Raw genomic sequence first — 25,881 nt, forward strand, 5'->3', positions numbered from 1 at the left:
ATGCACAGGAATCTATCTTACATTACCACTAATATAACATCCATAATAAAGTAAGATAGCAGCACAGATCTTCGGGTTTACATGGGGCACACTTGCAGTAACCCCCCTCCCACAGTGTGCCATCCCAATCTCAGAAGCAGGAAGTCTCAGAGAAATCAAAATCTCCCGAGACTGGAGAACTTATAAAACATTCTATGCCAGTTTTCTGGCAAAGAATAGGAGCAAATGTCACAATGTGCGCAAAATTAATTGTGACTTGTGGCTTTTGCGCATAGCACTATTCTGAAAGTGGATGGAACTTCTCAAAAAAAGGGACATAGCCTGCCACAACCAGAAACATTTACTGTAATTTACACTAGAAGCCAGCTGGCATAGATTTCGCTTTCAGGAGCAAGAACGGTCAGAGATGCACCTAGTTTAGTAAAAGGTGTGCAACCCCTAATAAATTAAGCACATTTTACACCAGTGATCTTTATATTAAGAGCGGCGTATGAAACGCCAGTCTTAATAATCTCCCCGTGACTGCTCATTGCTGTGATCATCAGCTGAAGTCTTCTCCCTTTCTTAAAAGGCCAGAGCTTTCATCACTAAATTAGAAATGAAATATGGTATTTTCTTAATTCGATATATTTTACGCTCTGTTCTCATCTAGGTCAGTGCTTTCCTCTGTTCTGCTCAGTTATAGGACAGCAGAACAGCGAAAAACCAGAGCTGCCGGATCAGTTGCCTGACAAACTAACAGGATCCAAATCGACCTTCGTGGGTTACGTCGGGTTTCCGTCACGGTATACGGCAAAAACTATGGAGCATCCGACGCAAATGTGAAGCTAAGGCAGGCTCAGTAAGATTTTATATTTTAGTCTCCTATTACTTCATAGGGTTTCCCAGGAAGAAGTAGGTCCTGTATAAGAACAAAATTAAGAAAAACGGTTTATAAGTATTCATCTGTATAATAGATGACAGTATGGCTTTTGTCAGCCTTATTATAGCTATTCTACAATAAGAACCTTCGAACTGTAGCAGTACCATAATAAATAAAAAAAATAAAACATTTAAGAGTAGCTAAACGTTCAAACTTCTGACACGTCATAGTGACGTCAGAAGTTTTGATTGGTGGGGGTCCGAGCACTGAGACCCCCCACCAACGCTAAAACGAAGCAGCTGAAGCTTTTGTGTGAGTGCTCAGCCGCTTCGTGTCTGTTCGTACGCCTATGCATTCATTTCCGGAAAAAGCCGGACTCAATAGAAAGTCTATGAACCCGTCGTCCTGCTTTTTCCGGAAATAAATGTATCGAATAGACACGAAGCGTCTAAATGCTCACACAAGCGCTTCAGCTGCTTCGTTTTAGCGATTGGTGGGGGTCTGAGCACAGAGACCCCCACCAATCAAAACTTCTGATAGGTCACTATGACATGTTAGCAGTTTGTTAAACGTTTAGCTACACTTTAAAATATATAAAAATCACTGTTTAGTCATAAAAGCTTTTTGGGGTAAAATAGACAAGTTATGAAGAAGCGTTCCACAACACCCGATGGTATGTACCCCTGTATTGGACCTACTTAATATAGGTGTAGCTGACTTCCACTCTTATGATAGGACAATTCTCTTTCATATACTGACCTCTGCAAAAATTTTAATAGCTAAATATTGGAAAATACTTCCACTCCTAATTTATCGGAAGTAATTTAATAGGTTAATAATTGCATTATGGAAAGAATGATCTCCTCTGTGCAGGGACTTCGGTTATCACAAGGTCTTATTTGGGATAAATGGATTACCTCCTGCTACTATGTGGATTCCCTTCACACAATCTTATAATTTAGTGAGCTTCTGTTTGGTTTAGTTTCTATTAATGTTTGATTTTAATTTCTTAACAATAACTACAATATTACTTTACATTGTACACATTTTTCTCTCTCACGAGCCTACAATTATGTACCATAAATTACAACTGTACATTTGGACTGTATTTTGGTAAGAGACTGTACTCTGCAATTATCAGATGCTATGTGCATCATAACTTCTTCCTGTATATAGTAATGTTGCAAATTGGGTTTTCTATGAAAAAAGATGTAATTCACTTCCTTTTTACTCATTGGTATAGAACAAACAGCAGGAACAGAAAACAAGTAACAGCACCAGGACTTCAAAATTGGAGAGATTTTGGTTTATTCACCACAAAGTGAAAAGAATGAGCAACGTTTCGGTTCACACCTGAACCTTTCTCCTGGGTTTTTCAACCCAAACTTTCCATTGAACTCAAAACATGTGTCGTTATGGGCCCTTAAACATTTTCATACTTATCCCTTACACCGTTCAGCCACAATATTAAAACCACCTGTCTAATATTGTGTAGGTCCTCCTGGTGTCACCAAAACAGCTCTGACCCATCGAGGTAGGGCTGGGCAATTAATCAAATTAATTTGATTAATTCGCCCTCAATTGATCATTGAATCAAATCCCTAGCGGCGCCGTGCTGCAGGAGGAAGCTCTGCCTCGCCACCTGCCAAGTCCGCCCTGTCTGAGGAGCTGCGCGTTGTCTCATCTGCTCCCTGTACTGCCTCAACCGTTACATATAACCGTGATTGGCCCGTGAAAACGGTCCGTGTCAGCCGGATTCCCGAGCCCGACCATGGTACACGTGAACGAGACTCCTAGCATTATAGTCCCTGCTTCCCCACGGAACTGCTGTTCTGTATTGAACAACACAGTACGGAGCAGGAGTTCCGTGGGGGAAGGAGGGACTCCTTGCATCGGCAACCTTTGTTCGGCGATTCCACTCCAGGAGGAGCCTGTCGTCACTGTCCATATATGGACAGTGACTTCAGGGGCTCCCTCTGGAAGCAGAGTCCCAAGCCAAAGCATCGCAAGATCTCTGGCCAGGGACTCCTATCTTGGGAAAGCCCTTGACATCAGTGTCCATATATGGACAGTGATGTCAGGAGCTGATCCTGGAGCGGAATCCCCTGCCAGAGCAATGGCAACGCTCTGGCTGTGCAATTTCGCTCCTAGAGGGATCTACAGTGGCGCCATCTAGCAGGAGTGGCACTATCTACATGGGCATTGTGGCACCATCTACAGTGAGCATGGTCTACAGGGCCACTTTGTTTTCAGGAGGTTGGGCCCAAAAAAAAACCTGACAAATTAAATCCGTCCGTTTTTTTAACGGCCACGAAAAACAGATGGCAAACGGCCAGACGGACTGGAAATGGATGAAAACTTGGAGACACACTGATGCAAAACGGTAGTTTTTATGGTTATTTTTTCCACTGTCGTGTGAATGTAGCCTAAATAACTGACTATGAGGCCAGGAGTCCCGTTCACATGTGCCATGGTCAAGCCAAGAAATCCCGCTGACACACAGACCGTTTTTTCACGGTCATGTGAATCTGGCCTTAATGTAATTTATTTAAAACACCATCGTGGGGCCGGTACTGCACAGCGTTCTGCTCAGACTTCAGACACTATAATGTAATCTCTCCCTAAAGTGCCTGCACGGCGCTATCTGCCTGGCCCTGCAGCATTTTAGACTGCTCTCGTCTGCGATGTCGGAGACCGGCATAGGAGGGGGTTAGTGCATGCAGTGCATAATTGATTATAGATTGTTAACCTGTTCCCCGGCAGGGAACAGGTTAACAGAAGTTATAATCAATTATATATACACATTTAAAAAAAAAAAAAAAAAAAAAAGGATTTTAAGGAGGTTACAAGTTATGAAGTTACGTACAATTATTATAGGAATATATGTTAAAAAGTTATTTATATAAAAGAAAATATTAAACTATCTCTCTGTATCTTTTTCAGTTTATTTAACAGCAATAAGAAAATAGAGATTCAAATCGAAAATTGGCCATAGGGTTGAAAAACAAATCTAGATTTTATTTTCTGGCAAAATCGCCCAGCCCTACATCAAGGCATAGACTTCACAAGACGTCTAAAAGGTGTCCTGTGTTAGCATGCACCAAGATGTTAGTAGCAGATCCTTGAAGTTCTGTAATTTGCAAGGTGGGGCCTCCATGGATCAGACTTGTTTTTCCACCACATCCCATAGATGCCCGATAGGATTGAGATCTGGGGAATATGGAGTCTTAGTCAACACTTTGAACTCTTTGTCAAGTTCCTCAAACCATTCCTGAACAACTGTGTCATGGAAAATTATCCGGAGGAAAGAAGCCAATGCTATTAGGGAACACTTGGTCTGCAAAAAATGTTTCGGTAGGTGGTATGTGTCAAAGTAACATCTACATGTATGAAAGTTTTCGTAGCAGAACAATGCCCAGACCATCACACTGCCTCTCCAGATATGCCTTCTTCCCATAGTGCACCCTACGTATCATCTATTTCCTGAGGTGGGCAAAGGACATGCACCCGGTTGCCCACATGATATAAAAGAAAAAACATTCATTAGACCAGACCACCTTTGTTAATTGCTCCATTGTCCAATTCTGATGCCTACGTTCCCATTGTAGGCGCTTTCAGCAGCGTACAGGGGCCAGCATGGGCGGAAAGACCGGACTGCGGCAAAACAGCAAGCGCAGTAGGCTCGGATGCACTGTGTGTTCTGGCACGTTTCTATGATAGCCAGCATGAATCTTTTCAACAATTTGCGCTACAGTGGCTCTTCTGTGGGGTCAGACAGATGGGCTAGCCTTCGCATTAATGAGCCTGGGCACCCATGACCCTGTGATTGGTTCACCTTCCTTGGACCACCTTTGGTAGGAACTAAGCACTGCATACTGGGAACACCCCACAATACCCAAATGCTCTGATCCAGTCATCACAATTTAGCCCTTGTCAAAATCACTTTGATCCCTACACTTGCCCATGTTTCTTTTCCAACACATCAACTTTAAGTACTGACTGTTGACTTGCTACCTAATAAATCCCACCTCTTGACAGGTGTCATTGTAACGAGATGCTCCGTGTAATTCACTTCACCTGTCCGTGTTATGGCTGAACAGTGTATATTGGTTAAGCCCTCCCTGTAATCACACTATACATTTATGGTGCTGGTAGGAGATAGTTCCTGCACAGAACCGTAAATGTAAGGTGTGGGTGTCAGGTGTACTATACAGCTGGCACCCTGCTGCAGCAGCCACGGCAAATAGATTCCGAAAAACCTAAGACCCAAGTTGTTTTACAGAGGGAGGCGTCTCCCTCTAAGCCCATCGGTGTCAATGAACTGCCAGTCAGTATAACATTGAAATGCATCATAAACATCAGGAGTATTATAGAAGCGATCAAACTACCGCATGTTCAAGTCTCCTAGTAGGACAGATTTTACCCGTAAAATCACACGGCCACTTACTGAATATATGGTCGGGAGTTAGGGAAACAACGTAACTTGCTGAGCTACGCTGTTTCCATATCTCCCATAGTAGTGAATGGCATTTACGTAAGCAGCGTAGCATGCAAGCTATGCTGTTTTCGTAACTACTATTCAGTTCTATGGGAGTTATGGAAACAGCGCAGATCATCGAGTTACGCTGTTTCCCTAACTCCCGACTATATATTCAGTAAGTGGCCGGGAGGCAGTGCGAGTACAAAAAGCTAGAACGGGGTTTAAGGGCACCGTTCTAGAGATAGGTGGGACCCACATATGACATATCCTGTGGATATGTCATAAATCTCCTTCATGGGAAGCCCCCTTTAAGGCCCAAACTAGTCTGAGCCCTTAAGTGGTTAAAGGAGGACCATTAACAAATTGAAGCCTTAGCCTGCTAACTATACGGTTTAAGGGAAGCAAATCAATCATTGTACTAGCTTTCTCTTCGTGCATGGTGACTGTATATTATGAAAACCTTTATTGTGGGTTTTCTGGAAGCAAGTCATATTTAATAACTTCATAGATCAACTTCTTACCATTAGGATGTGGATAAGCTGTCCACTGGACGAGTTCCAAACTTTTAATGTCATGTTATTGACGGCAGTGATTACGCAGGTGTCACGACGATCCCAAGCCACCATAGTAACTTTTAGCTTTGTGATCTTGTCTTCTACACCTTGAGTGCTGTGCCAGAGGAGAAAATTGGAAAAAAATAAATAAATAAAAAGCATCAATAATTCAATTGTATGGTATCAGGTGTGACACAGAAGTCGGCTTTATTTGCCACTATATAATCTATCGCCATTGGTAAAGGAACAGACTGACCTGGATGGGCGAGTCGCCATGTCTAGTAAAATGCTTCGCCATTCCCTTTTCTTAAATTGCCAAATACGAGCAGTCCCGTCACGGCTCCCACTTACAAAACTGCAAAATGGCCATACATGTTATTTTTTTTAGTTTTTGTCTCTACCATCTGTAATTTATAACAATTCATATTATAATGAAGAAAGTAGAACGGATATTTAACACATTACCAAGTACAGTAATAGGTATGGTAACCAGGAGTCAGAAGTGATCTTAATACAGGATACAATACTATAATATATTGATGAGCGAGCATTGAAAATTCACATTTCAAATCCTACAAGCTTACTAATGCCCCATTTCCACTACTTACCGACTACTGTTGTTTGAAAACTGAATGCTGTCTACTTTATCCTAAACAAAAAAAATTGGGGGGAAAAAACAAAAATTATAAAATATAAATATCTATACAGCCTAAATTAAAGCACACTGATTAAAGAACTTTACTTTTCATATTAATACCATTGCACAAAAAAGTATTTAATCTGTTAAGGACCACATGCCTTAATGTACGGTGTGTAGTTTTTCAGCCTCCATCGGCTGGTATTTAAAGAGGCTCTGTCACCAGATTGTGCAACCCCTATCTGCTATTGCAGCAGATCGGCGCTGCAATGTAGATAAGAGTAACGTTTTTATTTTTAAAAAACGAGCATTTTTGGCCAAGTTATGACCATTTTTGTATTTATGCAAATGAGGCTTGCAAAAGTACAACTGGGCGTGTTGAAAAGTAAAAGTACAACTGGGCGTGTATTATGTGCGTACATCGGGGCGTGTTTACAACTTTTACTAGCTGGGCTTTCTGACGAGAAGTATCATCCACTTCTCTTCAGAACGCCCAGCTTCTGGCAGTGCAGACACAGCCGTGTTCTCGAGAGATCACGCTGTGACGTCACTTCCCCAGGTCCTGCATCGTGTCGGACGAGCGAGGACACATCGGCACCAGAGGCTACAGATGATTCTGCAGCAGCATCGGCGTTTGCAGGTAAATCGATGTAGCTACTTACCTGCAAACGCTGATGCTGCTGCAGAATCAACTGTTGCCTCTGGTGCCGATGTGGCCGACACGATGCAGGACCTGTGAGTGACATCACAGATCTGCACTGCCAGAAGCTGGGCGTTCTGAAAAGAAGTGGATGATACTTCTCATCAGAACGCCCAGCTAGTAAAAGTAGTAAACACGCCCCGATGTACGCACATAATACACGCCCAGTTGTACTTTTGCAAGCCTCATTTGCATAAATACAAAAATGGCCATAACTTGGCCAAAAATGCTTGTTTTTTAAAACTAAAAACTTTACTGTAATCTACATTGCAGCGCCTATCTGCTGCGATAGCAGATAGGGGTTGCAAAATCTGGTGACAGAGCCTCTTTAAGTCAGTATACCTTTTATTTGAAGGATGGAATAGTGTAGTAGATCATGATGTACCATTCTGCGAGATCCCGTAAAGAAACTTACCGCGTGATATTAGTTTATTTTGTTCTTGACATCCGTCAAAGTAATGCGTAAACATGTAAGTCAGGAAGCTCTAGTGACTTAACTGTCCATTTATGAACAGGTATGTCACTGGAGCTTCTTGCACAGGGCAGCAGGCAGCACCGCCTTGCCCCAGTTTCCACAGAACCGGTGGCCTCGATCAGAGGAAGCGCACTGCCCGGAGACTCCAGCCATGGGTAATCTCCTGATGTTGCTGTCCATATATGGACAGTGATGTCAGGAGCTTCGCTCGACCTGGAGACCCCAAGCAATGCATCAAGTAATAATCCGCCTTGGGGCTAAGAGAAGGTAAAATCTGTACGGGTAACGTATCCCACTGTATGCCTATAAAGTGGGATATGTTGCACTCTTCTCTCAAATGTACAATTAGAGTCCTCCTGACATCCAACTCTGAAGGAAAGTAATAACGCAATGTGAAGGGGGCCTAGGTTGTTTGTTTTTTTTTTTTACTTTCCAACCTAACCCCTCCACGACTGCCATACGGCTATATAGGTTCCAACTGTCAGTGCCCCGTGCAGTTGTCACATATATAAACGTTGGCAGACTGGAACGGGGTTTAAATGAGTGCAGTGCTGCTTCAGTGTGAGCAGCACTGCACTCATGTCTGCCGGGGCTTTGAGAGCCTCGGAATACACCCAAAACTGTAGATCGCACCACACAACCCCCCTGTAGATAGCGCCACCTAAGCTCCCTCTAAGAGCGGAATCCCTGCTGTAGATAGTGCCACCTAAACTCCCCCTAGGAGCGGAATTCCCAGTGTCAGATCGCTCTGGCCAGGGATTCCGCTACTGGAGAAGCCCACGGCGTCACTATCCATATATGGGTGGCGACATCAGGGGCTACTCCTGGAGCGGAATCCCCGGCCAGAGTGCTGCCGATGCTCTGGCAGGTGATTCCGCTTTTAGAGTTAGCCCCTGAAGTCACTGTCCATATATGCAGAGTCTCCGGCCAGAGGAAATTTTGAGGCACATTGATGCAAAACAGCCGTGAAAAACTGAGTTGATCCAATGTGAACTGCCCTTTTTTTGACAACGAATAAATAGAGCCTTATAGTCCTCTTCACTCACAGCGATCCAGGGTGACCGAGAAGAAAACTAATTGTTACAGAGCTGTACAGTGATAGAGAGATATACACACACACATATACACACATATATATATATATATATAAAAATATACACACACATACATACATATGCACAAACCCATATACAGACACATACATATTATATAAAAAAAGATTTTCCCCATTTTTTGTGATTTGTCTGCTCATAATAAAAATTAAAAACATGGAATTAAACCAATCTAGTCGTCAAAAAAAAACAAAAGTAAAAATAGTTATGATATTCAAAGCGGTTTATCGTTTAAAAGTGCATATCCAAAATGGAAAATTTGACTTGGACACATTTTTTTTAAGTGACCGTTTGAAAAAATGGCGCGTAAAAAAAACGCCCCACAAAAAGAAGTGCATGTCACTTCTTGAGCCCTTTTTGGAGCTGTTTTTCATTGGGTCAATAGAAAGAACAGCACCAAAAGACTGCCACTAAGAACGCTTGAAGTTTAAAAAAAAACAAACGTATTTTACAGCCGTTTTTAGTTTGCCGTGTGAACATATCCTCATAGATACATGCCCTGTTTTCAAGCTGCAAACACTCACCGTGTGAAACTCAAGTTCGGATAACTTTTCTGGTTGACCTGAACCAAAATAGTAAACTCTAATGATGTGGTCGGTACTCCCAGTGGCAAGAAACATCCCTCCTAAAAGAAAGAGAAAAATTAAAAAACTAAAAGTTAAAATATGCAATTTTGTTTTAAAAATAACAGAATACTGCACTTGAAATTGGTTATGTACAAAAGTTGTGACTTAAAATAAATAAATAAATAAATAAAATAATTTGGTACTTTTAACGAATGGAAAAAAATAAGTTGGGATAACAGACTGGCTGGTTGGCTAAAACGGTCTATTACAATTTAGATAATTTTCGGAATGTAATTGTGCTGTACAGCTTTGAACAAATTACTACAAATAGCAGATTTACCAAACGTTTAGTAATGCCTAAAACATTTTTAAAAAAATTAGATTTATCGTCCGTGTCATTGGGGACACAGGTGACCTTCTGCAGACAGTGAACCAACGGTCTGGAAGGAGCAAATACTATTTTTTCTCTTCCTCTTTTAGATTGGGAATTTGGGATTTACTAAATCACCTTACTACCCCACTACAAGCAGGGAGAACAGGGCAGCCTGAAATCACTGTTGCCTGCCCTATCTCCAAGAAGAAAAGGAGGCACAGCGAACACATGCGCTCAACCATATATCCAGGTTACTTCCTTCTGGTGCCCCTTGCCTGTCCAGGAGTGACCCTGCTTGTTTCCTGGAAGCTGAATATTAGGGGTCAGAGGAGGGGAGTACAGTAGAACCCGACCCACCATTTTCATGGGATATCTTATATTATTTTTTTTCCCTAGGGAATGGGGTAACTCGCTGCAGGGATTCTCCGTTTAGTATCGCCTAACTCTCCCAGGCAACAGCTTTTCGACCCTCTCCCTCCATGCGACCATTTTACAGTGGTCCTCTCCCTCCCTGGAACGCAACGCTGAAGGGTTCTCGCCTTCTGACAACAGCGCAGTCTCCCACTTTTCATGCTTAAAGCCCCTTTTTCACATACTTGCATGTCACATCTGATACCTTACAATTGAATTATTGACCTATTTTTTTTGTTTTTTCCCATTTTCTCCTCTGCCACAGCACTCAAGGTGTAGAAGACAAGATCACAAGATTCTTGGGGGACACAGCACCATGGGACGTAGTGAAGCATTCCCAGAGGGTGGGATGAAAATTTTTAAAGTAATATCAGCCATGCGACCTAAAGTAGCAGAGATGAGGCCCAAGAGTGGATCTGGTAGAACTTTGTTAAGGTAATGCAACAAAGCCCAGGTAGCAGCCTTGCAAACCTGAGTGACTGAAACCTGGTGTATTACCACCCAGGAGGCACAAACAGCCTTCCTGGAATAATTATTGACCCGAAGGGGAGGAACTTTACTCTTGGACCAATAGGTTTCTAAAATCACAGACCGGATCAAACGAGCACTAAAAAGACGACTACTCCATCGCAGTCACGTCAAAACAGTGCATAGACTGCTCCTCGGATAATATGGCAATCGACAAAAGGAAGACCCCCTTTTAGGAGAAAAGACCGGACGGAATGCCAATTTATCCATATGGAAGACCAGAAAAAAAAGCTAAAATTACGAAACTCATCTGATTGACTTAATGGCCACCAAGAAGTAAACTTTCCAGGAAAGGAAAAATTTTAAATTTCTCACAAAAAAAAGGTTCAAATGGAGCTACCTAAGCCCACAAAAACAAATTAGGATCCCAAGGCTCAGTAGAATGTCTGAATGGGGGACACAATGAGCCAACCCCTGCAAAAAAAATAAAAAAATAAGTCTTTACCCGAGAGCAAAAAACAAACGTTTGCTGAAAAAGAATAGAAAGAGAAGAGACCTGACCCTTTTCAGGGAAGCTAAGCCAAGTCCATATTCAAGACCCGATTGCAAGAAGGTCAAAACTCTAGATGAATAATAGATCATGGGATGGAAACTGCATTGTGCACACAATAAGAAATAAGCTTTGGGGTAAACTTTGGCTGACTGAGGCTTCTTGGTCTTCAGCACAGTTTAAATTACTGGTTCGGAAAGACCGCTGGCGCTCAAAACCATGGCTTCCACAGCCACACCGTTAAATGCATCTGAGCTAATATGGGGTGGATAATCGGACCTTGGGAAAGGAGGTTGTGCCGTAGTGGAAGACACCAAGGTGTGTCCTTGAGCTGGTTGACCAGGTCGACGTGTCAAGCCCAGCGCCACCAGCATCGTGGGATTGACCTCCATCTTGGGTAGGAGAGAGATACAGAAAAACAAAATCATCCTAAGGGGTGACCAGGGGGTCAACGGTGATGGCCCTGGCTTCCCTGCGCCCTGGCCACGTAAGCTGGCACCTCTTAGTTGAAAATAAAGACAAAGATGTGAGGTGCTCTTTATATGGCAAACCTGAAGGAAGAGGACTGGTCTCCCGATATGCGAACTACAGATAAAGCTGGCATATGATTCTCTGCCCTGGCGGAAGATCCGATAGGATTCCCACAGTGCTGCACAGCTCCTGGTGTCGCCTTGGTATTTCAGATAGGTGATGGTCATGGAGTTGTCAGTGTGGTGGACCTTGTAGGTGAGTCTAATGGAAGAGAGCCAGGAAGAGGGTTGATTTGTAAGGTGTTTCCTCTGGCGACCAAGTGTCCTGTACCGTGAGGAGGCCAAACACTGCTCTCCAGCTGGATAGGCTGGCATCAGTCGAGATCGCAAGTCACTGGATGGAAGAGAAGTAGCATCCCTGTGGGATGGCTGAAGGATCATAGAGGGCAAGAGAATCGATAAGTCCCAGCGCAAGAGGGTCACCCCCTGGAGGGCTCTTTTGTGGAATTGGGCATATGAAACCGCTATGACTGTCGACACTATATTGCCCTGAAAACGCAAAAGACAGAATGTTCCGGTGAAGAAGAGCCACCCCGACTCATATGGCGATAAGGATCAGTCGCAAAAATCCCATGCACGGAGCTGGGACTAAGGCGGATCTGGATATCTCCATGTGGATGAGCCACCCAAAACTCTTCAACAAGTCTAGGGTGATGTTGAGGCTGGAAAGGTAGTCTTCCCTGGAGGGGGGCCTTCACCAGGACATCCCTCGTAAGAAACGACAGTGACAGCCCTGGTGCGGAGAAGAGAAGTGAGTCACCAGGACCAGGATGAAGTCATGGCGAGCGCAAAGAGAAGGGCAACAAATTGGAAACGCCGAGATCGGACAGGGAAACGAAGAAACCTTTGGTGGGCCCTTGCGATAGGGTTATGGAGGTATGCATAGGGAAGGTCGATGGGAGAAAGCACTCTTCCCTGGTCCAGCGATGCAACCACTGACGGAAGTCATTTCATGCGAAACCTCTGAACGAGAACAAAACGGTTCAACTTCTTCAGGTCCAGGATAGGTCTGACTGATCTGTCTTTTATCAGTACTTAAGAGTTTCTAGTAACAGCTCCTACTTTAGGAAGCTATGGTTCTAGTTCCTCAGTTGAAGGGAATGAATAGTCTAAAACAAAACAAAAAAAAAGCGGCAATCACAGGCGTGGGGTAGAGGCTTAGACAGAGAAAATATGTGGGGGAAGGGTCGAGAATTCTATCTGCATCCCTTTCAACACCACTTCTTGACTCCGGCATCATCCACACGAGTAAGCCATATCTCCTGAAAAGGTCTTGGCCTTTGGGGTAGGGACATGGCTGCCAAGCAGCTGATGGCTTGAAGTTGGGCTTTTGGAGCCACTGGGACGGCTAGTCCTCTTGTCTGACCTCTGAAGAGAAGAGTAGAAGGGAAATGTTATCCAGGTGCTTTACGAAGTCTGTTCCGAAAACAGGGAGAACAATTACTTTTTTTGGAAGCCTGATCAGCCGCCCAAGACTGCCACCAAGTCGAGTGTCAAATAGGTATTAAAGGGGTTTTCCCCCATTTGGGACATTTATGGCAAGCTCTGCTATATCCTCCTGCGGCGCGCATTCCAGGACACAGCGGTGAAGTTGTTTTGCCCATACTGAGCAGGCCTTGCCAACCCTTGCAGAGAAAAAAGCTGCGCACAATGAAGTACCTGCTGCCACAAAGGTAGACTTGGTTTGGTACCGCAACTTTTTGTCAAGAGGGTTACTAAGTGATGTCACATCTGACAGTCAAATAGTGGTGCTCCTTGACAGCCGAAAGATAGGTAGATCCACCGAGGGAGCAAAAAAAAAAAACAAAACAAAAAAAAAAAAAAAACCTTTGAGATTACGTACACCTGGAAAGGAAATAGTGTTTGTATGTTTAGAAACAGCCAGTCTTCTGGCAGGATGTTTAAATTCTTTGAATTTCTTCAAACTCTCTAAGGTTCTGGAAAAGCCATGGTTGGATGTTGGCAGAGTAATGCTGTCACTTCCTGGGGAAGTGGTTTTGGGATCATCTTTTATGTTAAAGATGTCCCTGACTGTGCGTATCAACACCTGCATGGCAACGGTCCTGTTCTGACTCTGAATCAGAGGATTCTGCAGAGAAAGAAAAAAAATAAAAAAACACTAATACTGTTAGGAAGTAGTCTCTCAATTATCGGTCATAACAGTGTACTCTTGGAAGGAACCTGAAGCGGAGCGGAACTTTGACACATCTGGGCCTCCTACGTGACATAACACAAAAGGCAAACTGCGCGTTATTCAGAAGGAGAAGCTGGAGGGGCATTGATCTGGGCTGCTATATGGCATAGCAAACACTCCAAAGACTCAACCATGGTGTAAGAGTCTGGAAATCTTACTTAAAGAGGCTCTGTCACCAGATTTTGCAACCCCTATCTCCTATTGCAGCAGATCGGCGCTGCCATGTAGGTAAGAGTAACGTGGTTTTTTTTTTTTTTTTTTTAAAAACAAGTATTTTTGGCCAAGTTAGTCACGATGCAGGACCTGGGGCAGGAAGTGAGTGTCGTCACAGCGTGATTTCTCGAGAACACGCTGTGTCTGTGCACTGCCAGAAGCTGGGTGTTAACGAAGAGAAGTGGATGATGCTGATTCGTCAGCATGATACACTCCCATTCACAACGCCCAGCTAATAAAAGAAGTAAAAACGCCCTGATGTACGCACATAATACACACCCAGTTGTACTTTTACTTTAAACACGCCCAGTTGTACTTTAGAAAGCCTCATTTGCATAAATATAAAAATGATCATAACTTAGCCAAAAATGCTCGTTTTTAAAAAAAAAAAAAAAACGTTACTCTTATCTACATTGCAGCGCCGATCTGCTGCAATAGGAGATAGGGGTTGCAAAATCTGGTGACAGAGCCTCTTTAAGGCCTGGGCAAAGGGCTTCGCCCATTCAGGGGGTGTGACATCCTGGAGGGGGTTCTGGATTACAGACACATTGAGCAGAGTGGGGTAGGCTGGTAGAATGAGAAGTTTTTATTACATCCATTACAGATATAGTATGTAGCCGTGCCGGCTGTAGAATCATCCTGAGTCAGACATGTCACAGGAGAAAGGGTAACAGACAACTAGCAGTGCCAGAGGAGAGAAGGACCGCTGGGGGAACTGCTTTAACAAAAAAAGTGGCCCCATGTACTTTGTTCCACCACACAGAGGCTGGAAGAGACGGACGTCTCTAAAGAGCAGAGGGGGGAGTTAGGTCTTAGAGTGAAAGTAACAAGGATCCATACTTACACTCTGTAGTGTTCTGGTGTGCGCAGGGTTACCTCTTCAGAAACCTTGCACATTTAGTGGGGCTACTGGCACATCACCTGCAGATGCAGACAATAAGTAATGGGGCCAGAGGTGAGGGGAAAAATCAGTACAGAGAGCTGCTCTTTTTCCCGGCACCTGCAGGGAGAGGACTATGCTGCAGACCAGTCTGTCAACATGAGAAAACGAAAATAAAACATAGCAGCACACCCGAGAATCAGGTCATGTCTGCTACCTACGGACACTAGGCTAAAACTGATTTAGCCAGCTTCTGTGGAAAAAGTATGGTATGCCTGGGCGGAGCCAAGACTTTTTCTACCTAAAGACAAGGACCTATACCACAAGTCTGTGTCCCCCAATGATATCAACGAGAAAGCAATTTTATAGTAAGTAATAAAAAAAAAAAAATTTTTTTTTTAAACGGATGACTCATCCACAGTATGAAAGTCATTAGTATCTGCCTCTGGGCGCCGCAAGCTATGCAGTAGTCTATGCCGGAAGCAGGTGGCTCTGGTCACAGTATAACGGCTGTGCTAGGTTACTGCATCTTTGCTCGTATTCATTGAATAGGAGCAGGGCTGCAGTACCTATAAACAGTATCCTGTGGATAGGTCATCAATATAAAAAACAGCCCCGAAAAAAGACAACCCCTTTAAGACAGACCAAGTTACCAGACAGGTACACCATAAATTCCAACATTTTTATTAGACGTACTTAATTAGGTTAAAGAGGCTCTGTCACCAGATTTTGCAACCCCTATCTCCTATTGCAGCAGATCGGCGCTGCAATGTAGATAAGAGTAACATTTTTTTTGTTTTTTTTTTAAACAAACATTTTTGGCCAAGTTATGACCATTTTTATATTTATGCAAATGAGGCTTTCTAAAGTACAACTGGGCGTGTTTAAAGTTATGTACAACTGGGCATGTATGGTGTATGTACATCTGGGCGTTTTTACTTATTTTACTAGCTGGGCGTTGTGAATGGGAGTATATGATGCTGACGAATCAGCATCATCCACTTCTCTTCGTTAACACCCAGCTTCTGGCAGTGCAGACACACAGCGTGTTCTCGAGAGATCACGCTGTGACAACACTCACTTCCTGCCCCAGGTCCTGCATAGTGTCGGACGAGCGAGGACACATCGGCACCAGAGGCTACAGTTGATTCTGCAGCAGCATCGGCGTTTGCAGGTAAGTCGATGTAGCTACTTACCTGCAAACGCCGATGCTGCTGCAGAATCAAATGTAGCCTCTGGTGCTGATGTGTCCTCGCTCGTCCGACACGATGCAGGAAGTGACGTCACAGCGTGATCTCTCGAGAACACGCTGTGTGTCTGCGCACTGCCAGAAGCTGGGTGTTAACGAGCTTGACATTCTGCAGATTAGAATACCGCACCGCAGGTCAATTTTTGAAACGTTTTCTCAACCGTTTCTTTCCGCCGCGTGTGGTGGAGATTTCTTCAAACCTCATCCACTTTGCTGCTGCTGTAAATGCTGCATATTTTCTGCACAGAATTCCGTTGTGGAAATTCTGCAGCACTTAGAGGCTCTGTCACCAGATTTTGCAACCCCTATCTCCTATAGCAGCAGATCGGCGCTGCAATGTAGATAAGAGTAACGTTTTTTTTGTTTTTTTTAAAACGAGCATTTTTGGCCAAGTTATGACCATTTTTATATTTATGTAAATGAGGCTTTCTAAAGTACAACTGGGCGTGTTTAAAGTAAAAGTACAACTGGGCGTGTATTATGTTCGTTACATCGGGGCGTGTTTACTTCTTTTACTAGCTGGGTGTTGTGACGAGAAGTATAATCCACTTGTCTTCACAACGCCCAGCTTCTGGCAGTGCAGTCACAGCGTGTTCTCGAGAGATCACGCTGTGACGTCACTCACTTCCTGCCCCAGGTCCTGCATCGTGTCGGACGAGCGAGGACACATCGGCACCAGAGGCTACAGTTGATTCTGCAGCAGCATCGGCGTTTGCAGGTAAGTCGATGTAGCTACTTACCTGCAAACGCCGATGCTGCTGCAGAATCAAATGTAGCCTCTGGTGCTGATGTGTCCTCGCTCGTCCGACACGATGCAGGAAGTGACGTCACAGCGTGATCTCTCGAGAACACGCTGTGTGTCTGCGCACTGCCAGAAGCTGGGTGTTAACGAGCTTGACATTCTGCAGATTAGAATACCGCACCGCAGGTCAATTTTTGAAACGTTTTCTCAACCGTTTCTTTCCGCCGCGTGTGGTGGAGATTTCTTCAAACCTCATCCACTTTGCTGCTGCTGTAAATGCTGCATATTTTCTGCACAGAATTCCGTTGTGGAAATTCTGCAGCACTTAGAGGCTCTGTCACCAGATTTTGCAACCCCTATCTCCTATAGCAGCAGATCGGCGCTGCAATGTAGATAAGAGTAACGTTTTTTTTGTTTTTTTTAAAACGAGCATTTTTGGCCAAGTTATGACCATTTTTATATTTATGTAAATGAGGCTTTCTAAAGTACAACTGGGCGTGTTTAAAGTAAAAGTACAACTGGGCGTGTATTATGTTCGTTACATCGGGGCGTGTTTACTTCTTTTACTAGCTGGGTGTTGTGACGAGAAGTATAATCCACTTGTCTTCACAACGCCCAGCTTCTGGCAGTGCAGTCACAGCGTGTTCTCGAGAGATCACGCTGTGACGTCACTCACTTCCTGCCCCAGGTCCTGCATCGTGTCGGACGAGCGAGGACACATCGGCACCAGAGGCTACAGTTGATTCTGCAGCAGCATCGGCGTTTGCAGGTAAGTCGATGTAGCTACTTACCTGCAAACGCTGATGCAGAATCAACTGTAGCCTCTGGTGCCGATGTGTCCTCGCTCGTCCGACACGATGCAGGACCTGTGAGTGACGTCACAGCGTGATCTCTCGAGAACACGCTGTGTGTCTGCACTGCCAGAAGCTGGGCGTTGTGAAGAGAAGTGGATGATGCTGATTCGTCAGCATCATACACTCCCATTCACAACGCCCAGCTAGTAAAAGAAGTAAACACGCCCAGATGTAACGAACATAATACACGCCCAGTTGTACTTTTACTTTAAACATGCCCACTTGTACTTTAGAAAGCCTCATTTACATAAATATAAAAATGGTCATAACTTGGCCAAAAATGCTCGTTTTTAAAAAAAAACCCGTTACTCTTATCTCCATTGCAGCGCCGATCTGCTGCAATAGGAGATAGGGGTTGCAAAATCTGGTGACAGAGCCTCTTTAAGATACAGGAACCCAGCCTACAGCTTGCAATTGGCATCCACTAAGGGAATATAAAAAAAATTTCATTAAATGTAGCGAACCGGAGGTTATATTTTGACTTAAATATACCTAACCTTTCAGGTGACTTTTAGGAATAAGTTGTAAAATTTGTGTACCTGAGGAATAACACTATTTCCGGCCATTATATTATTTGCATTCTGCAACTTTTTTAGCAGTTTGCCCCTCTGCAGGCTCTATTTCTAATTCTCAGTTTTCTCTGAGCTAGTGGGTGGAAATCATGTCTGCCCTACACTGCACACAAATAAAAGGAGATTCCTGCTCTCATATCTATCACACATGTCCGGGGAAGGCATCAGCCGAAACGCGCGTCGGGACTGGCGTCTCCTCCATGTTGGTCATATGAATCCGGGTACGTAATACTACTTTTTTTTCTCATGCATCTGGCTATCTGTTGGTAATAGGATCCAGATCTTTGACTTTCACCTGCATTTGCCTTAGCTACACCATATTAGCTACCAATTACACTTACGGCTTACACTCTATAACATTTGCTAACTGTGTTTCTCATATGTGAATGACTTCATCCATGTGTATTGGCCACATATATTTGATTACACTGTTTATAACCCCCATATAATGGTGGTTTCAACCTGAAGATCTTTTCCTGCGCCATTTACTTATGCTGTGTCACGTATAGCCAAATGCATTCAAGACTGTCTAAATTACAACAGTATTAATCCCGGGTCTTGCTACTCATTTTTTACATCATGTGTTACCATTAATATTTGCATACCACATGGGCTGACGCCAACTTTACACTGTATGACTCATTTATGAATTGTCCTGTTTTTTGTATCTGTTAATAAAGACGTTTTTTCTATCACATATTACCTTGAGCGTACTTGACCTGTTTTCTCTATAGGTTTCTTACCATGTCGCTTTTGCAAAGCCCCTTAGGTACCAGTACAGTGGAAACTCCCCCAAAAGTGACTCCATTTGACAAACTACACCTATTGAAGAATTCATCTAGGGGGGTAGTGCGCATTTTGACCCCACAGGTGTCTCATATTTTATTAGAAATGGGTAGTGAAAACGAAAAATTACATTATTTTCCAATAAGACGTAGCATTAGTTCAAAATTTTTCATTTTCTCAACAAATAAAGGAGAAAAAGCACCGCAACATTTGTAAAGCAACTTCTTCAGAGTAGGGAAATACTCCACGTGTGGTCATAAACTGCTATTTGGACACACAGCAAGGCTCTAAAGGGAAGGAGCGCCATTTAGTATTTGGAGTGGAGATTTTACAAGATTTGTTTTTTGACACCATGTTGCATTGAGCTATAGTACCAGTACAGTGGTACCCCCGAAAAATTACCCCATTTTGGAAAATAAATCCCTGAAATAATTTATCTAGGGGTATAGTGAGCATTTTGACCCCACAAGTTTTCTGCAATATGAGTAAACAATAGATTTTGCAGATTGAAAATTGCTGTTTTCCACAGATATGCCATTTCAGTGCCCAATGTGTTGTGCCCAGCTTGCACCACCGTAGACACACATCCCATAAATTGTTAAGCGGGTTCTCCAGAATACAGTAATACCCCATATGTGGTCATAAATTGCCGTTTGGACACACTGCCAGGCTCAGTTTGACCACCATTTGGCTTTTGAAGCACAGAATTTGCTTGGTGTTTTACTGGTATTTCAGCTTATAATGTGGGGGCATATGTAAGCTGGGCGGAGGTCATCAGGGTATATGTAAGCTGGGCGGAGGTCATCAGGGTATATGTAAGCTGGGCGGAGGTCATTAGGGTATATGTAAACTGGGCGGAGGTCATTAGGGTATATGTAAACTGGGCGGAGGTCATCAGGGTATATGTAAGCGGGGCGGAGTACATCAGGGTATACGTAAATGGGCAAAGTACATCAAGGGCATATGTAAGCTGGGCGGAGTACATCAGGGTATATGTAAGCTAGGCGGAGTACATCAGGGTATATGTAAGCTTGGCGGAGTACATCAGGGTATATGTAAGCTGGGCGGAGTACATCAGGGTATATGTAAACTGGGCGGAGTACATCAGGGTATATGTAAACTGGGCGGAGTACATCAGGGTATATGTAAACTGGGCGGAGTACATCAGGGTATATGTAAGCTGGGCTGAGTACATCAGGGTATATGTAAACTGGGCGGAGTACATCAGGGTATATGTAAGCTGGGCGGAGTACATCAGGGTATATGTAAGCTGTGCGGAGTACATCAGGGTATATGTAAGCTGGGCTGAGTACATCAGGGTATATGTAAACTGGGCGGAGTACATCAGGGTATATGTAAGCTGGGCGGAGTACATCAGGGTATATGTAAGCTGGGCAGAGTACATCAGGGTATATGTAAGCTGGGCAGAGTGCATCAGGGCATAATAGGATGATGTAATAATGGGGTGAATGAATAATCCATGGATTGGTGTGGTACGCTTTGAACCAATCCTTTATGCACTGTCCGGGATTATTGGGTATTATACAAAATATCTGCGCTCCAGTATTGCCCAGTCTTTGACTTCTTCACTAGCTCTAAAGTGTCCTCATCTCCGCTGCATCTACAGGGTCCACCTATGTGGTCCAGAAAATGATGATGTGGGTATTTAGTGAAATTCTACTGGACCTAAAAAATTAGTCTGGGCTGTCATTTTGCATCATTGCGTTTTGAGAGTCATAATGTGTTATTTTTCCAGTGACGGAGCTGTGTGAGGGCGTGGTTTTTTCTGGAACGAGCTGTGATTTTTAATGGTTCCATTTTGGGGTACATGCGTTTTTTTTTTTTTTATCACTATTTATTCAATTTTTGGGGAGATGAGAAAACCAAAAAACAGCAATTCTTGCACGTTTTTTAAATTTTTTACAGTGTTCACCGTGCAGTATAACAACATTTTAACATAATTCTGCGAGGCGATACGATTACAGAGACACCAAATTTATACAGTTTTTTTTTACGTTTCACTACGTTCCCACAATAAAAATACTGTTTTCGAAAAAAAAAAATCATGTTTTAGTGTCGCCATTTTCTGACAGCCATAACTTTTTTATTTTTTAGTTGATATCGCTGCGGGAGGACTTGTTTTATGCGTGACGATCTGTAGTTTCTATTGGTACCATTTTGTGTTACTTGCAGCTTATTACATTTTATTTGAGACAAGATGACCAAAAAATAAAATGCGGTCATTGTTTTTTTCATTAAAAAATTTTTCCGGTGTTCCCCGTGCGTTGAAAATAATGTGATATTTTTGAAGATCAGGCCGTTCCGAACGCGGCAATATCTATTATGTATAGTTCATTTTCATGTTTTGAGAAGTTGATCAGGGAAACAGGGCGATTATTGTTTTTATTAGTTAAAAATTTTATTTATTTTTCTTTAACATTTTTTTTAACTTTTTTCACTTTTTTTCACTGACCTGGGGAATTGAAGATCTGGTCTTCTGATCCCCGGTACAATACACTGCACTACTTATGTAGTGCAGTGTATTGTAACTGTCATTCTTCATCTGACAGTTAGCGTATTAGGTCCTGCCTCGGGCAGGACCTAATAGGCTTCCGTACCTGGGCAACCAGGAAGCCTAGCAACGGCTTCCTGGTTGCCATAGCAACCATCACCACCCACGATCCATCGCGGGGGGGGGGGGGCCGGGGAATACAGAGGGAGCTCCCTCCTTCTGTCAACCACTTCAATGCGGCGGACGCCATTGACTGCCGGATTGAAGGGGTTAAACGGCTGCGATCGGCGGTAACTGCCATCGTGACCTTTGCAGCGGGATATCAGCTGTGTATGGCAGCCGCTGAAGATGAAGCGCGCACAGCTCCTGTGCCGGCTTCATCTACAGGGCGTGACTGTACGCCTGTGTGCTGGAACTCACTTTGAATTTGGATGTACAGTCACGCCCAAAAGCGGGAAGGAGTTAAACATGATATTAAGCATAAGTAATTGCAATTATAAAAGTGTGCATTGAAAGAAAAAAAATATATATATTTTTTTTACCAGAGCTAAATGAAGAACAAATCATCTGAACTCCAGGCCGAGGTCGCTCCGTGTACTTCGTAGGCCGAGGGCTAGAAAATGAAAGAACATGTATGATGACTTACCCAGTGAATGTTATTTATTCAGATAACACAGTTACTGTAATTTGAAATGTAACATTTTTTTTTTTTTTTCAGATTAAAGAGGATTATATTACAAAGGGTATATACACTATACTCCAAAACTCATGGGAAAAAGTAAATGATCAGTGTCCAAAGCAAGGAAGGGACAAAGCGGACTTGATTCGCTAAGGTCTATTCACATGGTGGAGTCAAATAGCGGTTTATTGCCAAAATCGCTGCAAAACTGCAGCATTTTGACAGCTCCCTATGAATAGATCCTGGTGATACCTAAAGCTCCATAGATATTTGGAACAGGTGGTAGAATTTTTTTTTATTAATTACCAACGAGTCAAAATGGGTGTTTTTTTTTTTCTTCTGATGTAAAAGAGGAAAGAAGGGAAGGGAATGGGGATGTATTGTAATATACATTTTGCAATAAATAGTTATTTCAATATAAAAGAAAAAAGGGGTAAACCTTATCAGCAAGCAAAACACTGATTCATGCACGGTCTACTGTACGTGGTGTACATTGTACATAAGGCAATTATGCTGGCAGCTGTGTATGCTGATCACCCAGAGTAGCGCAAAACACAAACCACTTACACCTACCTTAATTCATTGACGACTCAGTAAGGCTGGGTTCACACTACCTATTTTCAGACGTATTGGAGGAGTTTCTAGAATTCTTAGCGATCGCGGTTATTGATTTCCTGTGTTTTTGCCTCAGCCTGTACCTTTGATAATCCAAGCCTGCCCTGACCATCAGCTAAGAGTACCGTTACGAACCTTGCCGCATGCCCTGACCTTTTGCTACACCAGACCACACTTATTGGCACTACACCTCTTCCGTTGGCCATCACCAAGGGAAACTACTCTAGGGAATGAGACCTGAGGTGCCCCTGCAGCAAAGTCGAGATCCATGTACAGGCGTTCCCTTAGACTCTTCTCCCTGCTTTAGCCCCATGTCAAATATCTTTGTAACAAGGTGGGTTCACACCGCTTTCTGCTGGCCCCGTGGCAGAAAATCCCACGGGTTCTGCGACAGCTACGTTGACAGAAAAATATTAAAGTTATGGTTCTTGGAATGTGACAATGTAAAAACACTTACTTAAATTTGAGAGTCCCTGCATCCCAAAGCCAGAAGCAAATAGTTCCATCTGCTCCAGTTGAAGAGAGGTATCTCTTAGACCCACTGCACAACGGTGAGAACTGCAACATTAAAAAGAACACAAAACTGAGAAACAAGAATATAACAAATGCATGTTGCAGCTAACCCCGTTATCCTAGGAAGAGCAGTCCACAGGTCAACAATGGGCACATAAAAAGAACAGTCATGGAATTCATATTTCTTACACTCTTGATAATTAACAGTATTTTATGCTTTCTAATATAAACCACTGCTCCTGTAGAACCTCTGCTTTGTAAAAGAAAACTTTTGATCAATTTAGAAAAAAATCTCATGACAGACGCCTTTACAGCAGCTGTTCGGTCTTTTATGATACGCTCACCGAGAGCAGCATAGGATAGAGTTGGACATGCTGATCTAAGGGATATAGAAAATTTTCAAATATTTTCATGTTAAAAGCAGATTTAGATGCTGCCAGGACACTATACAGGGAAAACTTTGTTTTAGGTTTTGTTGACTCTGGAGGGCTTTAAGGCTGGGTTCACACGACCTATTTTCATGCGTAAACGAGGCGTATTATGCCTCGTTTTACATCTGAAAATAGGGCTACAATACGTCGGCAAACATCTGCCCATTCATTTGAATGGGTTTGCCGACGTATTGTGCAGACGACCTGTCATTTACGCGTCGTCGTTTGACAGCTGTCAAACGACGACGCGTAAATGGACTGCCTCGGCAAAGAAGTGCAGGGCACTTCTTTGCCACGTAATTTGAGCTGTTCTTCATTGAACTCAATTAAGCACAGCTCAAGATTTACGAGCGTCTCAGACGCCTCGCAAAATACGAGGAGCTTTTACGTGTGAAACGAGGCAACTGTTTTCTCTTGAAAACAGTCTGTCTTTTCACACGTAAATGACAGCTAGCTGTGAACATACCCTTACAGAGTAAAGCTGCAAGAGTTGAACCCAACGTGAATGCAGCCTATGGATGAACAGATGGTAAATTAGACTACTGAAATTATATTCCCAGTGGTCAAGGATAACCGGACTCACAGGCTTTCTATAAGTCCTGACAGCTTTTTACATGAGGCTACTGAATAAAATAGAAAACCATATATCCCCAAACTCAGCATCTCCCCCTCTATTCTTTCCTGCCCTCAGATAGCCCTGACAAAGCCACTTCAAGTTTTAATTCTAACCTATGTTGAGGTCACGACTTACCTGTAGTGATGTGATGGATGCACTGTGACCCTGTAGAATGGCCAACGGTGCACATGTCCTTAAACACCATATTCTGATCATTTTGTCACAGCTACCGGCAGCAATCATTGTGTTTTCATAATTCACAGCCATGTCAGATATTTCTGCAGCATGTCCTCTTAATGTGGCAAGAAGTCGTCCATCATCTGTTGCCCATATTTTCACAAGGCAGTCATCGGAGCCCTATGATGTCAGAGTGTTTACATTAAACAAAACCTGTTGTAGATTGAGCAATACTACAGAGCAACTCAACTTCCTTGGAAACTAAAATAGGTCAGTACTCCTAGTTCAACCCTAACAGTTTTCACTACTTTAACATTTAAAGAAAACCAAAACCTTAACTTACTGTAAATATCCTTCTACCCGTTCGATCAAATGTTACACAGTAAACAGAGGAAAGGTGACCTAAAATCCGCTTATGCATCTTCATGTGCTGATAGACAGCGGTCGGCACTAATGACTGAAACTTGTACTTTCCATTTAGCTTTCTTGCAAAAAGTGTAGTTGCTGTAAGATAAAATTAGATTACTACTACATTTGGAAATATAAAGTCAACATCGCAAAGAATTTAAAAAATGTAAACTATTTACATAGATTGAATATATGCATCTGTGACAGTATGTAGAAGAATATGGTCAGGAGCAGAAGGATCGCATATCTAAAATATACAGCCATAATTTTCTAGGGACCATCACTGCGACTGAAATACCAACGTCGTAATCCCCATGTACTAGTATTTGCTGCCAATTTATTCATATCAGCCCCTTTAACCCCTTAATTACCAAGCCTATTTTGTCACCTCCAAAAACCACCCTAAACTACAATAATCAGTATATAGCTTGAAAGACACTTTCCAAATCTGTGATTTATATCCTTTTTCTCACTTGCATTCCCCCAGACAGGCAGTGTGCTGCACGTTGATGCATAAAGAGGACTCCTAAGCTCGGTGATATAATGGAGAGGACTCCTAGGACTAGTCATCAGCATGCAGCGCACAGCACAGCGAGGCAATGCAAGCGAGTAGAAAGATAAAACGAAGATTCAAATTCAGTGCCTTTTCAGCTATTACCTGATTATTATAGTTTAGGTAGGTTTTCAGAGGGGACAGTCTAAGGGTAGGAACACACTAGGAT

At 43.1% G+C, this 25,881-nt stretch overlaps 1 protein-coding gene across 4 annotated transcripts in view; it reads right to left on the reverse strand.

The window, feature by feature from the left end:
- Positions 1 to 25,881, reverse strand: part of PHIP (PHIP subunit of CUL4-Ring ligase complex) — a 199,317-nt gene that overhangs the window by 125,486 nt on the left and 47,950 nt on the right. For all 4 annotated transcript variants that reach the window (XM_075862053.1, XM_075862052.1, XM_075862051.1 and 1 more), the window contains exons 7-14: positions 25,095 to 25,255; positions 24,710 to 24,931; positions 23,472 to 23,572; positions 22,263 to 22,333; positions 9,345 to 9,445; positions 6,505 to 6,545; positions 6,153 to 6,251; positions 5,864 to 6,011 (exon numbers count right to left, since the gene is read on the reverse strand). In XM_075862053.1, coding sequence (XP_075718168.1) covers positions 5,864 to 6,011; positions 6,153 to 6,251; positions 6,505 to 6,545; positions 9,345 to 9,445; positions 22,263 to 22,333; positions 23,472 to 23,572; positions 24,710 to 24,931; positions 25,095 to 25,255 — 944 coding nt within the window. The remainder of the gene's footprint in view (positions 1 to 5,863; positions 6,012 to 6,152; positions 6,252 to 6,504; positions 6,546 to 9,344; positions 9,446 to 22,262; positions 22,334 to 23,471; positions 23,573 to 24,709; positions 24,932 to 25,094; positions 25,256 to 25,881) is intronic.

This window comes from Rhinoderma darwinii, chromosome 4, assembly GCF_050947455.1.
Source record: "Rhinoderma darwinii isolate aRhiDar2 chromosome 4, aRhiDar2.hap1, whole genome shotgun sequence".
In the NCBI taxonomy this organism is placed as follows: Eukaryota; Metazoa; Chordata; class Amphibia; order Anura; family Rhinodermatidae; genus Rhinoderma; species Rhinoderma darwinii.